This window comes from Oryctolagus cuniculus, chromosome 13, assembly GCF_051225735.1.
Source record: "Oryctolagus cuniculus isolate XC-2025 breed Fujian yellow rabbit chromosome 13, ASM5122573v1, whole genome shotgun sequence".
Lineage (NCBI taxonomy): Eukaryota > Metazoa > Chordata > Mammalia > Lagomorpha > Leporidae > Oryctolagus > Oryctolagus cuniculus.
In genome coordinates this window covers 14,503,693-14,517,151 of record NC_142879.1, presented here as the reverse complement: position 1 = coordinate 14,517,151, position 13,459 = coordinate 14,503,693, and the positions used below count along the sequence as shown (strand labels likewise).

At 37.7% G+C, this 13,459-nt stretch overlaps 1 protein-coding gene across 2 annotated transcripts in view; it reads right to left on the bottom strand.

Moving 5' to 3' along the window:
* Nucleotides 1-13,459, bottom strand: part of NEK7 (NIMA related kinase 7) — a 151,060-nt gene that overhangs the window by 26,551 nt on the left and 111,050 nt on the right. For both annotated transcript variants that reach the window (XM_051821072.3, XM_070055072.2), the window contains 2 exons: nucleotides 11,358-11,466; nucleotides 10,392-10,499 (listed from right to left, as the gene is read on the bottom strand). In XM_051821072.3, coding sequence (XP_051677032.1) covers nucleotides 10,392-10,499; nucleotides 11,358-11,466 — 217 coding nt within the window. The remainder of the gene's footprint in view (nucleotides 1-10,391; nucleotides 10,500-11,357; nucleotides 11,467-13,459) is intronic.

Sequence of the window (13,459 nt, the reverse complement as noted above, 5' to 3'; positions counted from 1 at the left end):
TGCTGTCAACTGTTGATCTAAAACTTCAGCACTGCAATCCCTGCAAAGACTCAAATGAGGAAACAGAATGACCAAACCACCTTCACATGGTCTTTATATGGTTAGGTTTGGTTGCTCGTGAATCATTTTTTTAAAGAAGGGGGGTGGCACAAAGTCAGTCATGGGTCAGGAAATCTTTCACATCTTATCTTTGTCACTAACTAGCTAGAAACACCTCACTTTGCTTTTTATTCACTGAGAATATATTTTATTCATCATGAGATGCCTTTAGCTCTAAGATTCCATAGCGCTCCGAACACTACAGAAGCCCATATGGAACATGAAATGAGAAAAGGGATAAGTTCCTTAAACTATGACTTAGGACAGTGGAGAGAGAATACAAAGAAGCCAACTCAGGATACATAGATTGTTTCTTAGCATTAGAGCAAATGGCCGGAAAGAAAACCTGAACATGGCTTGTTGATAATATTAAAAGGGGACAAGTCATCTTATACCACAGATAGATTTAAACACACATCAGGGCATAAGAATAAATTTCCATTCCTTCATTCCTACTTAGCAGCCAGCCCAGAAATCATGTCAGCAGACTGAACGGAGAGAGACCTATTTCATTTGAAGGAGTGTTATCTGAGGTCAGTATAGAATGGCTGAGTGGTGGATCAATATTTCTTCTGCAAAAGACTTCTAAAAGATAAAATTTGTCATCTTTTAAGTCTATTGGCCAACAGTTAAGAGGTTTAATGACGCTTAGAAAAAACAGCTCGGCACCTTGTGTGGCTACTGCCACTCGACTCCAGGCATCATGTTACATGTGTTTCAGGTATTATCTTGCGGGATTTTAGTACATGTTTATTAGGCACTCCTGCATGGTATCCACTGGTCTAGGTGCTGCGGAGACAGAATTAAACAGGATAAATCCCTCATCCTGTGGAGCTCACAATCTAGTGAAACCAGGACTGCTGTGATGTAGCGCTAATGCGGTATTAGAGATTTAGACCCAGGTTAAGATGCCCGCACCCCAGATCTAAGTGCCTATGTCTGATGCCTGACTCCAGGTCCTGACCCCAGCCTCCCAACAGTGCAGCCCACAGCAGGCAGAGCTGAGTGGGTCCCTGCCACCCAAACAGGATACCTGGCTTGAGCTCCGGTTCCAGGTTTTGGCCCCGGCCCGGCCCAGCCTCAGCCATTGAGGGCATCTGGGGAGTGAATCAGCAGATGGGAGTGCTCTGTCTCACAATGCCTCAAAAACACTCACAACACGCACATATGAAAAGCCAGGAAGAAAGGGTCCTGGTTCAGTGAGCCACACATGTAAATTATGCTACTTTGCAGCAACTCTGATTGTTTTAAATAAATACTTGTTATGGTGGCTGAAAGGTTAAATGTGCACAGTTTAAAATTAGATAATAGCTTCTTTCCAGAGCAATTACTTAAGAGAGACTGAAAGTTAAAAATAAATCGGTGAAGGCAGCCTGCAGTGCTGATGGAACATATGCTGCCGTTATGGCTCCACGCCACCTTGAACAATGAAGAGGATAAGCCAAAGAAAGATCCAGAGAGGTGCTAGGAAAAGGTGTGGGGAAAACAAGCATGTGACCACAGGTGGCTCCTGGCACCAAAAATGAAACGGTTTTAATGCCTGGTTCAAGAACAGTAATTTTCCAAGTTGAAATCAGAGGCTACATCACACCTGGAAATAGTGTGGGGAGCAGGAATTGTACACTCAAGAGACTCCAGTGTGAAAATTCTGATATCTAGCTTGAATGATGGCCATGCACTGACTGCTGGCAACATCACAGAAATCAAAGAACCATTTGCCTCACTGGGAAAGGTAAACAGGGAGTTCAAGCAATCCTATAATGAAAACAACAGCATAATCTCCCCTCAAGGGGTTTCAAATACTTGTCAAGCAAAAAAAGTTAGCTTTTTCCTTTTAACTTCTTTTTTTTTTTTTTTTTTTTTTTTTTTTACAGGCAGAGTGGACAGTGAGAGAGAGAGACAGAGAGAGAAAGGTCTTCCTTTTGCCGTTGGTTCACCCTCCAATGGCCGCCGCTGCAGCCGGCGCACCGCGCTGATCCGATGGCAGGAGCCAGGATCCAGGTGCTTTTCCTGGTCTCCCATGGGGTGCAGGGCCCAAGCACCTGGGCCATCCTCCACTGCACTCCCTGGCCATAGCAGAGAGCTGGCCTGGAAGAGGGGCAACCGGGACAGAATCCGGCGCCCCGACCGGGACTAGAACCCGGTGTGCCGGCGCCGCAAGGTGGAGGATTAGCCTATTGAGCCACGGCACCGGCCAGCTTTTTCCTTTTAACTTCTATTCCATTTTCAAGGTATGCAACCACCACTTAGAACAATCAAGTTCACGCACAGATGCAAAAAAGAAAAATTCTCCACCTTCTGCCTTCTTGGGGATGTTATGAAAGCGAGGAAAATGCCATATCAACACATTGAGTCGGCCTGTTCTCAGTTGTTTGTCTCCTTTCATGAGAAGTAGGGCAGTCATGAAAGATTTCATCTTATATATGAATAAATACAATTCTGGTGCAAGAAGACTTTCAGCAGAGAACTTGCCCAATTACCTGCAGACACCTTTGGGTGGGACGATGAGGTCAGACTGTGTAATAGGTGATTCTCCTAATTAACTTTTGTTGACATTACTTTTTCTCCATGCCACATTCTACTCCATGATGGAGTAGGACATTGAGAAGCATGACTGTGGGAAGGTGATAAACCCTTGTGGATTAAATAAACTTTACAAAATAACTTAAAACAGCATTACCAATAAAGAATGATAGAGGGAGCTGGTGTTGTAGCGTACTGGGTAAAGCTGCCGCCTGCAGTGCCTGCATCCCATAGGGGCACCAGTTTGAGTCCTGGCTGCTCCACTTCCAATCCAGCTGGCCCCAGTCCTTGGGCCCCTGCACCCACCTGGGAGACAGGGAAGAAGTTCCTGGCTTCAGATCAGCACAGCTCCGACTGTTGCAGCCAACTGGGGAATGAACCAATGGATGGAAGACCTCTCTCTCTCTTCTCTCCTCTCTCTCTCTCTTTCCCTCCCTCCCTCCTTCTACCTCTCTCTCTGTGTAACTCTTTTAAATAAATGAATCTTAAAAAATAATGATAGAAAATTATTTGTTTCCAAAATTTATGTTAAGTCAAATGTGGCATTTTCTCTTCTGATCTATAATAAAAATTTGAGAATGACAAAACATGTTCAAGAAGAATAGTACTTAATTTCTGTAAGGTAAACTTCCACTAGTACCTCTGAACTTCACCTACTCAGGCTTCAGAAGAAGGCAAGCGACTCTTCCATCTGTTAAAATGGTGGCAGAGACAGAGTGTCGGTCCCTGTGATCTTTGCTCCTGATGTTACAATAGTTTATGGTATGGTCCAAGGCCCAAGGACTGTGCAAACGTAAGGATACAGACCTTAGGACAGGGAGATTATCCTACAGCATCAGTGAGATGTGGCAGAAGGGGCAGGAGAGACTGGATGAGCGAGAGGGACTCTTCTCATCAATGCTGGCCCTGAACATGAGGAAGTCAAGGATGAGGGCATCCTCCAGTGGCTGAGAAGGGCCCTCAGCTGACAGCCAAGGAGCAGATGAACACAGCACCAAAGAAGTGAATCTACCAACAGCCTGCAGCTAAGAATGCAGTTCCTGTAGGCAAAGTGGCATGGAGGGATGAGCAGCTGGGCTAGGCCAAAACCAGGAGGCCTGGAACTCCACTTGGGTCTCTGACATGGGTGGCAGGGGCCCAAGCATTTGGGCCATATTCCACACCTTCCCAAGCAGATGAGCAGGGAGCTGGATAGAAAGCGGAGCAGCCGGCACATGAACTGGTGCTGTAAGTGGTGGCTTAACACTTTGGGCCACAATGCTGCCCCCTTTCTGTTGTTTTCAGGCACTGAATGTGTGGTGATTTGTTAGGGCAGCAATAGAAAGCAAAGACAGATGACTCAGGCGTTGCATGAGTGGACACTCTATTCAGTGTGCTGAGGACTTGCCACTCACCCAGAGCCCTGCTAAGGCACTGCAGGGATAGAGGAAAAAGGGCATGGGTTCAAAAGATGTTCATTCTCTTAAGAGCTCAACCGCTTCATGTGGGGACAGAGTGTGTTTTTTAGTTTTCTTAGTGGGCAATGTTCCTTTTGTAGGCATCTGATATACAGCATGGAACCAAAAACAATGATCTCTATGCTCACAAAGCTTGACTTTTGGCTAGGAGTGGGAAATAATGAGTACTAATAGTGCAAACAGGTATACTATATAGCATGTTAGAAGACAGTAAGTCCTAAGGGGGAAAATACTCGGATAAAGATGAATTTCAGGGATGGGGGAAAAGTCAGGGGCTGAGTTCAGTATTAAATAAAGTGATGTCAGTGTCCTAATCTGCAGCTCTACCCATTGTACAACATTGAGGACAGAGGAGGACATGTGCTTTAAAACTCCTTAGAAATCATAAAATGCCATATAAATATTCATCCCTACATTGGTACTCGGCAGTAATAGAGGACTCCTCTGGGTCATTATTATAGGAAATAAAGGTAGTTTGATATGATTTGACTAGAAATCATAATATATATTTGGAAAATATTAGAAATGTTCTGTTACTCTGCTACATATTTCAATATTCAAAGGTAAAGATACTTGATCTCTTAGCAAGTTGCCTCTGGGTCAGAATATTTATATTTGCTGAAAGACTTCAGAGTAAGTTAAGAGATAGAAATGCACCAAAAGCATATGCTGCCTCTTGCGAGATGAGAAAAATTACAACTTGATTTCTCTGATCTAGTTCACAGGTGTTGGCAAAGTTTCGGCTTTCAAAGGGTTATTAGAATATCTAGGGCTGGTAGGCAGAGGGTCATCAAGAGAGACTTTAACACCCTGAAGGCCCATTTCCTGTTTATTTCCAGCTCTTGGAGCAGCAAGAGCAGTGAAGTCCATGAAAGAGAACAAATTATGCTTTCATTTGTAGGCTCTTAAGCACTGTAACAAAATAGAATAAGGTAATTCCAGATGGCAGAGCAACACGTCAGAGAACAGTAACATCACAAGGTACTGACGTGATGAAAAACTGTGTGAGAGAGTAAGCTCCTGTACCTCTCTCTGCTTCAAGTCCCCCAGCCCAACACAGGGACAACATGTGCATAGTGCACCCTTGTCTGCAAGGCTTTTAGGGAGAGGAACAATTTGCAAAGCGTAAAGAGCTATGTGTGTTGTTACTCACCTCCAGAAGTACAGGGATTACTACAAATGACTAAATTATATTTAACTGATCGACCCAAAAGTCAGGAGAGCCTCTAAAAGGAGGCAGAAAAGGAGGGACTGGCCTTTAAGTAAATGAAACCACAGGAAAGCACTGCAGATCTAGACCAATGCTTTCCGATCACAGGTCAGAAAATCCCTTAATGAGTTCTGACATTTAGCTAGTGGGCTGCAACCAGCATTATTTTTGGTGAAACCAAAATAAAATTGACAGTATCAGAATGCACACAGTGTAATGGAAAACATTGTTAATGAAAATTTTTCTTCAGTTATAAGTGATGATGTTCCCATGGGGTTTCAATGTTGCTGGGGAGTCATCAAGAAATCTGAAAGCCACACATCTAGACCATCATAAAACCTGACTGAAGGAAGAGCTAGGTTGTCCTCACAAATTTTAAGGATGTAGAGATAGAAAGCAAGTTTCCTAACATCTGTTATACTGTCTGTCCACCTTATAAATTTAAGAGAAAACAAGCAAAATTCACAAGGATATGTCTAATATCCTACAGTTAGTCTTCCTAGCCACACTCTCTGTCAAATAAATATGAAATGAACACTTCATTAATGTAAGTTCAAGTTCCAAACAAATGAGACAAAAAAACAACTGTCTGGATCATGGATCCAGATCTCAGGCAGGGATAAGCTTCCTGTTCCAAAGGCTGATGAGCTTTTGGTAAATTCTGTCCAGTACTGGGTAGCACATACCGAGAGGCTCCCTAAGAGGGAAAGATGAGCAGTTTGGACACAGAAGCATCTGAATACGGTAGATAATCCTTGCCACGCTTAGCCTAAAGAAGAGGCAGGAGGTCTGCTTCAACTCACACCATGGCACTTTCCTCATTACCGCCCTACGAAAGCTTGCCATTTCACTGAGAATGAAGGTGAATTCCTCCTGTGGCTGGCCCGGCACCTCCCTCATCCACTCCAGCAAGCCTTCTGCAGGCAGAGCTTACCAAGCATTCCCCCTTCGTATAAAACACCCTCAATCAGGCTGAGACATTATTCCCCAGCTCCCTCAAAATGGCTGCCTCTTTTGCATCCTTTGATTCTCAAACATCCCTCTTTGCAAAGCCTTTGGCCCACCTTGTGCTTTTCTCTAGGGTTCCCACATGGGCCACTCTCTGGCACATAACTCACAAATCATCTCACTATTTGCTTTATTACTGTCTATTCCCTCCCACAAGCAAGATCCTTGAAGACAAAGGCTTTAAGTATTTGTCTTGCTCAGGCTACATTCCTTGTCTCAAGAATAGAACCTGCATAAATTCAGTACTAAAAAGATTCTTTAAATCAATTCAAATATTTTAACAGAATAAATAAATTGCACCTGTTCTTTCCATCTTCTTTTCCTGCATCTTCATCACCACGACCACCACTCTCATGATCATCTTAACACAAGCAACTGAACACCTATCCAGTGAATTACAGTGTTCAGAAATCACTTTTACATTCATTCTAGCACTTGATTAAGGGTCGATCAGGGGTTAAAGGACAACATGGGACAGTTATTACCCACATTTCTCCTTTTATAAAATCTGAAAACTGAGTTTTACAACGTAAGTGACTTGATCAAGATTCTACAGAGCAATGGGTATGAAAATCCATTATTCTCCATCCTCTCTAGAACATCATGCTGTTTCTCACATCAGCAAAGCCACGGGATAAATAAACATGGCTGTCACACAAGGAGCAGAAAGGTGCAGTTAACAAGAATGGAAAGTGACAGGACACACCACGTTCAAGTTCTAGAGGCCCTGTTTGCTACACCAGGATGTTCAATGAATACCGTAGTCAATAGGGGAGTATCAAAAATTTGGGGGAAAGTAATATAATGAGATATCACTGAGTAACATAACTCTAGTGAGAACTTATAGATTTGATTAAAGAAAAATCATATTGTAAGCAAACAAGGTTAATGTCCTGGTCCAAACATGAAGTAGTTATGGATTAAGGAAGAGAAATTAGAAAGTAGAGCTCCTGGGAGCCAAGGCAGGGAACAGAAAACAAAGGCTGCTGAGGGTTTTCCCAATGTTGAAGATCTGAAAATATCCGATTTAGTAGTTACAAATCTCAATCTCTGCATTCAAGGAATTATTACTATTTTATCAGACTATTAAAGAATTGGTTCTGAAAACTGAAACTGTGGTTATCTATCCAACTTTATATGCTCCGGAAGCTGTAACAGAATTACAGGTTTTATTATGTGTCAATTTATTATGCAATCAAATGACTGACATAAGAAATGTACAATTAGCAGACAAATGGAAAAGGCAATCTCATAAGGACTGTTCAATGCAAAATATTCTGGAAGTGCATATTAAAATGAATTAAACCCGTATCTTGATTTTTGAACAAAAAATGATTTTGGTAAAAAAATTATAAATACACGACTACAAAAAGAAGTTTCTAAAAGCCTATGCATCTTTGCATTTCTAAATTAAATTCCTGAAAATAGTTCCTTTACAAAAGTTAAATGAAATTTGGCTCCAGGACACTTTCATTCAGAGTAAGCTTATTCAGATTTTTCTCTATTAACTACAAATAGATCTCATTTATTTGTAGTTTTACCAAAATTTAGACCTCTATGGAAAAATCATGATCTATAGATTTATCCTCAGTAAAATCATAAAATGAGCCAACACACTAACATATTTATACAAGTAACCAGGGTTCCGATTACTTTTCAGCACCAACTGTTGGAAGCACACTTTTAAATTTGCTCTTAAAAATATGTGACAATTAGAGTAATAATTCTCTAGAAGTAAAAATTACGGCAACTTGTCATTAAAATTAAGTCTGCTCAGAATTTATTTAGTATCAATTAGACTGGATTGGTAGGTAGTATTGTTAAATCCTCAGTGTCCTTATGATAATACTTACTATCTGTTGTATCATATACTGAGAGAAAAATGTTAATATTTGTGCATTTGTCTAGAGTTCCTATAAATTCAATAAAGTTTCTGCTTTATGCAAATATATTATAAACATTTCTTGGTAGAGAATTTTTCTTGACCCTTTTTAAATAGGATTTTTAAAATTAGGTTCAAGAACTTAAGCTACAATTGAAACGTTACTTTTCAGCATTCAATACATTATTTAGTGAATTTAATCTCAAATCTCAACCCATCAAAATCTTTGCACAAAGCATAAATAAGAAATTCTTGTTTTAAGAATTTTTTTCTCAAAATAATATCGAAGAAGTACTTATGAAAGAAATTATTGTTCTAATGATTCAGTTGTCACAGAAACAGTCTGCCCTTTACCTCCTCACTAGCCAGACTTTAATATTAGAATACAGAGGAATTTGGGATATCACTATGTATTATAACATGTCCACATGTTATATAGACTGGGAGAACTGGTTTTGGTAAAACTTGGTATTAGAAATGCTCAATTATTAAGAATTAAATCTGTCACAACTAGTTTACTCTCTGTATCATGTGATTTGGCATAGCACATCACTTAGGTTTGTAGATGTCTATGTGTTTGTAAGCTGTTGGGAACTTTAAGAACTGTGTAGACAGAGGAATGCCACAGAAGTCCATTTCCAAAACTATTGAGATCTAAGTTTCCTTTAATAAGCTGAGTTCTTAGGGTTAGATGGATACTATAGCTCAGAGTCAGTCTGCAAAGCAACATTTAAACAGAAGGGATTTCAAAAAGTTGTCAGAAAATGGACTTGATGCAAAACTCTATCTTTTTAATTTCATTTCTAGCAGCTTTTTGAAGTCCCCTGGCAAAGGTTCATGTTTGAGACCAGCATGTATGTCTCTCTATGGGTAATGGTAACTTTACACTTCTAAGCAAATTAACAATGCTACGTTTTTAAGGAATTCCATCAGGTGAGTAACAAAGTAAAAACATTTTATCTTTACTAGTGACAAACGAAAGTGGCTTAGGATAGTTAAAAGTTTTCTTTCTAGTGATCCTGCACTATTTGTATTCTAAGAATTGTAACTTCTCAAGTGAAACTCATAGGTTTGCTGCACAAACCTATGTACTTTTTATGGGACTTCATATAAAATTTTCTTATTCAGAAAAAAATGCAATTCTTTGTAAAAATAAATGTAAAAGAAAGGGGAAAATGCTAATTTTATCAGTATGAAATTTTATTTTCTTAAAGTACTGAAAAAATTGAAATCCCATGGAAAGTGTGAACAATTTTCTTTCTACCACTTCTTGGGATACAGTATTTGGTTACCCAATGAATACTGTCTATTTATGTACCAAGCATTGTTCTAGACACAGAAAAATTAAATGACCAGCTCAAAGCCCCATAGAATCTTAGTTAACAGATCCACAAAAAACCTGAAAAATTTCTAGTCAACTAATTCAGATGCTTATTCTACTACTTTGTTATTTAGTATAAATCATTTATCCCTTATTGAACAACTTAACTTTTTTTGTTTACATATAAAATAATTTATCAAAAAACCAAGGTATCAATGAAATTATGACACAAAAGATGGGCACCATTTAATTAAAGCCAGCTTTTTTTTTCTACCTTTGTTCTTTGTTTATTCTGATTGTCACCATTTTATCTAAGTCTTGTATTTACAAAGAGAAAATATGATATGGGGGTTTTAAGAGAAATTTAAATCTCTAACTAAAGTTATTCAATTTAAAAATTATTTCTTCCTAGTAATTTCATAAACTTTCCACTGTTAATATAACATAATTATGCTTAATTCTATTTGAGAACACTGCTTTATTATTATTAACTCTAGAGTGAATAAACTTCAGATATTTCTTCTGTAATGTTCAATGGAGTATTTTCCTCATCAGAAATACATCATCTGGAATTTTTCCTCTGCTGTAATCACAACCATTTATATTATTTTATGAAACATTTACAAACTACTACATATAGTTTTTTAAAAGGTGAAGTAAAGACTTCTTCCAAGATACACTAAAAGGAACGCTCTACAGCAATAGTTAAAAATACATTTACCCAACAAGAGGTGGTGGTCCTCTGTTTAGGATCCGATAATTTCAAGATATGCTTATTAAGAATGAAGATCTGGTATATAATTGGTACTTCTTTTATTTTTTGAACCATGGGAAACAAACAAACAAAAAAACCAACCACATCCATGAATGAAATGATATAGTGTCTCTTACCTAAAGAATGTGCAGCTGTGGTCTTGGAGCTGAAAAACCGGCCAAGCCCAAGATCACCAAGTTTTACCACCCCAGTGGCTGTAATGAACACATTAGCTGGTTTGATATCTGGGGATAAATGAAGGTTTCAGATGAAACATGTGTAACCTTAGAAATGTTAAAAACCACTTTGCATTGTAGAATTTAAAATGTATCTTAAGCATGAAAGTTCCAATTCTGAGCCAATTATTTTGAAGAACTTTGATACATCCTAATATTATGAAGTTCTCATTCCTCTGACAGATAAAGATCAGTGTAGCAGGATGAATGTCATTATTAATTTCCATTTAAATACATCTTATTTTCCATTTCTAAATAATCTTTTGTGAAATTCAAAGCAGAAAGTAAATGTGTGTCCTCTTTATTTAAAGGAAAGGTTGGTTTATTGATATATTTACATGTAATACACAAACATGAGTTAATGCCATTATGCATATCATTATTTACTTTGGTGGGTTTAGAAATCTTAATTGCTTTGGTAAATTGTACTAAAAATGTTCACACCCCCAAATCAGTGGATCAATTACTTAGTGATGTAATCTTAACACACTCTGACCAACATTTGACTGATAATCAAGAATATATTAAGGTTAAGAATCTAAGTGGCCATAAAATACATCATTAATTTGAAAGAAAAACCATCTCTTGCTTATGCATATTCAACTGCTTTCCTGTGTCTTTTTTTCCTTTACCAACATTAACTAGTGAGATGATGAAGAGTCAGAAAGAAAAATAACTATTGTCATTCTAATTTAAAAACAAGTAGGGCTTCCCTTAAAAGGTTAATCATTTTAGTAAAATTAAAACTTAGAAATGAAACCTGAAAAGAATGACTGTTATCAATAATCAGAAGACGTTTACTTTAAATTGCTTAATCACAAGTATCATTCAGGCCAATATTAAAATATGCTGATGATGCCACCTTACCTCTATGCATGACTCTTCGAGAATGCATGTGTTCCAAGGCACTGCAGAGCTGCACAAAGTACTTCCAAACAGTTCTCTCGGGAATTAGCCTCTTCTGTTTCTTAAAATGCTTTTGAAAAAATTCAAAATGAGAACTAAAATCTTAAAAAAAAAACCCATGTCAGAAAAACACCCACTTTTATACACTTATTATCAACTAAAAAGCCATAGTTTTCTATACTGAAAGAACCCCCCAACTTTTCCCCGACAAAGCTTAACTTTTTTCCTATTATGCCTAATGTCAGTACAAACTATGTAAAGCAACATCTGTGTGATGTCCATCTTTTTCACACATTAAACATCTATATAAAATAGTTTCTTGTCTGAAAAGAAAATTGTCAAATTTCATTTTAAGAAAAGCCAAAGTAAAAAAAAAAAGTCTAGAAACCTGAAGGCAATTATCTTCATTAAAAAACAATTCTCCTGGCAGAAGGTTTCACTACAGAATTCCTTTTCAATATTGAAACACCTTGGTGATTTGAAATATCACAATTTATGAAAAATTCAATGGGAGGGATTTTAAAAGTTTTAATGAATATATTGCACAATGCAACTCAAACTTGCACTTTGCTTTGAATGAATAAAACTAAACTCCATGGAAGGAAAACCTTTCAGGAAAGCTGCTGAAAAATGCTGAGAGCAGCAACAGGCTGGTTAGGCGAGAGCAGGCAACGGTGCCGGAGAGAGCAATTACTGAAATAAATGACAACCCGAGGCACATACTTATGCCCATTTTCTGACATTAAATTTGGTGAGAGACTACACCAGTGACATACTCATTCAAGAATAAAATTCTTAGCTTCATAACCCTTATGAAGATATACCCTGTAGAAATTATTTTCATTGTTGCAACTGGTTTCTGATTTGACAATATTGACAAATGACCAATAGGAAGAAATATAGCATTTAAGTAGATTTTCATAAACTTTTAACTTTAAAAAATTAGCATATTTATTAATAGACATTAAAATTTAAATATATACTTTAACACATTTCATCTGGAGACAATATTTTTGACAGGTCCAATTAATTTGATTTTTTTGTTACTGAATATGGAGACGCTATACCTGAGAGAATCCCCAACAATTACCTCTAAATTTTTACACCTGTAGCCAGCTGAGGGCAGGCTAAAAGAAAAACAATATAAGGAAATCTGCTTATATCTTCCTACTTCATATTCAGAAAAACACTGTATCTATTGTCTCAATATACCAAATGGAAAATCTGTGAGGACAAGTAACAACTTTAGGTTAATCTTTATTATAAGATAAACTGTGGAAATGAGCTTATTTGCAATTTTAGTATCTGTTGCATGAGTAACATCACATACCAAAGAACAAGTAACACTTAGATGACCAGGTTTTTCGCAAAGCAGCGTCTTACTAAGTGTTGCATACTTCTCACAGCATATTTCAATATTAAACATTTTTAATTTTAGACTGTGTCAACATCAGTTTTTACTTGGAGGAGGCAATGCTGCAAAGTCAGTTCTTTACACATATTTTCTTTCAGACTTGGAAAAAGTCCAAATGAAGCCTGTATGTGTGCTCTCCCCGATGCTAGATTAGCATATCAGAGGACCGTTTGATGTCAACAGGAAGACAGGGAAGAGGTTTCTTTTCATTCAAAAATAAATACACCATATCATGTAAGTATCAGACCATGAAAGCAAAGATTCATGCTTGCATATAGATTCTGAAATCATCATCATTATAATTTGACAGTTTCCTCTTTAAATCCCATTATGAAAAATAAATCAAATATTTTAAAAAGGTAAAATGAAAAAAATGCTCTCAAAATTCACATTAGCAAAGATGCTATCAAAACCAATGTGATCTGATTATTTTCATTTTTTATATACTTCTTGGAGATTATCTCTTATGACAAATTAAAGATGATGACAAAATCACATGCATAAAATGCCACCTAGACAGCATGACCAGGAAAGAGTTAAAGATCTAAATTAGGAACAGGCCTTTGAAAAACAGTATTAATGATTTGATTTTGTTAGAAAAAAAATTGGGTTGCATTATGTCATTGGCATGTCCCATTTTTCTTTTTGG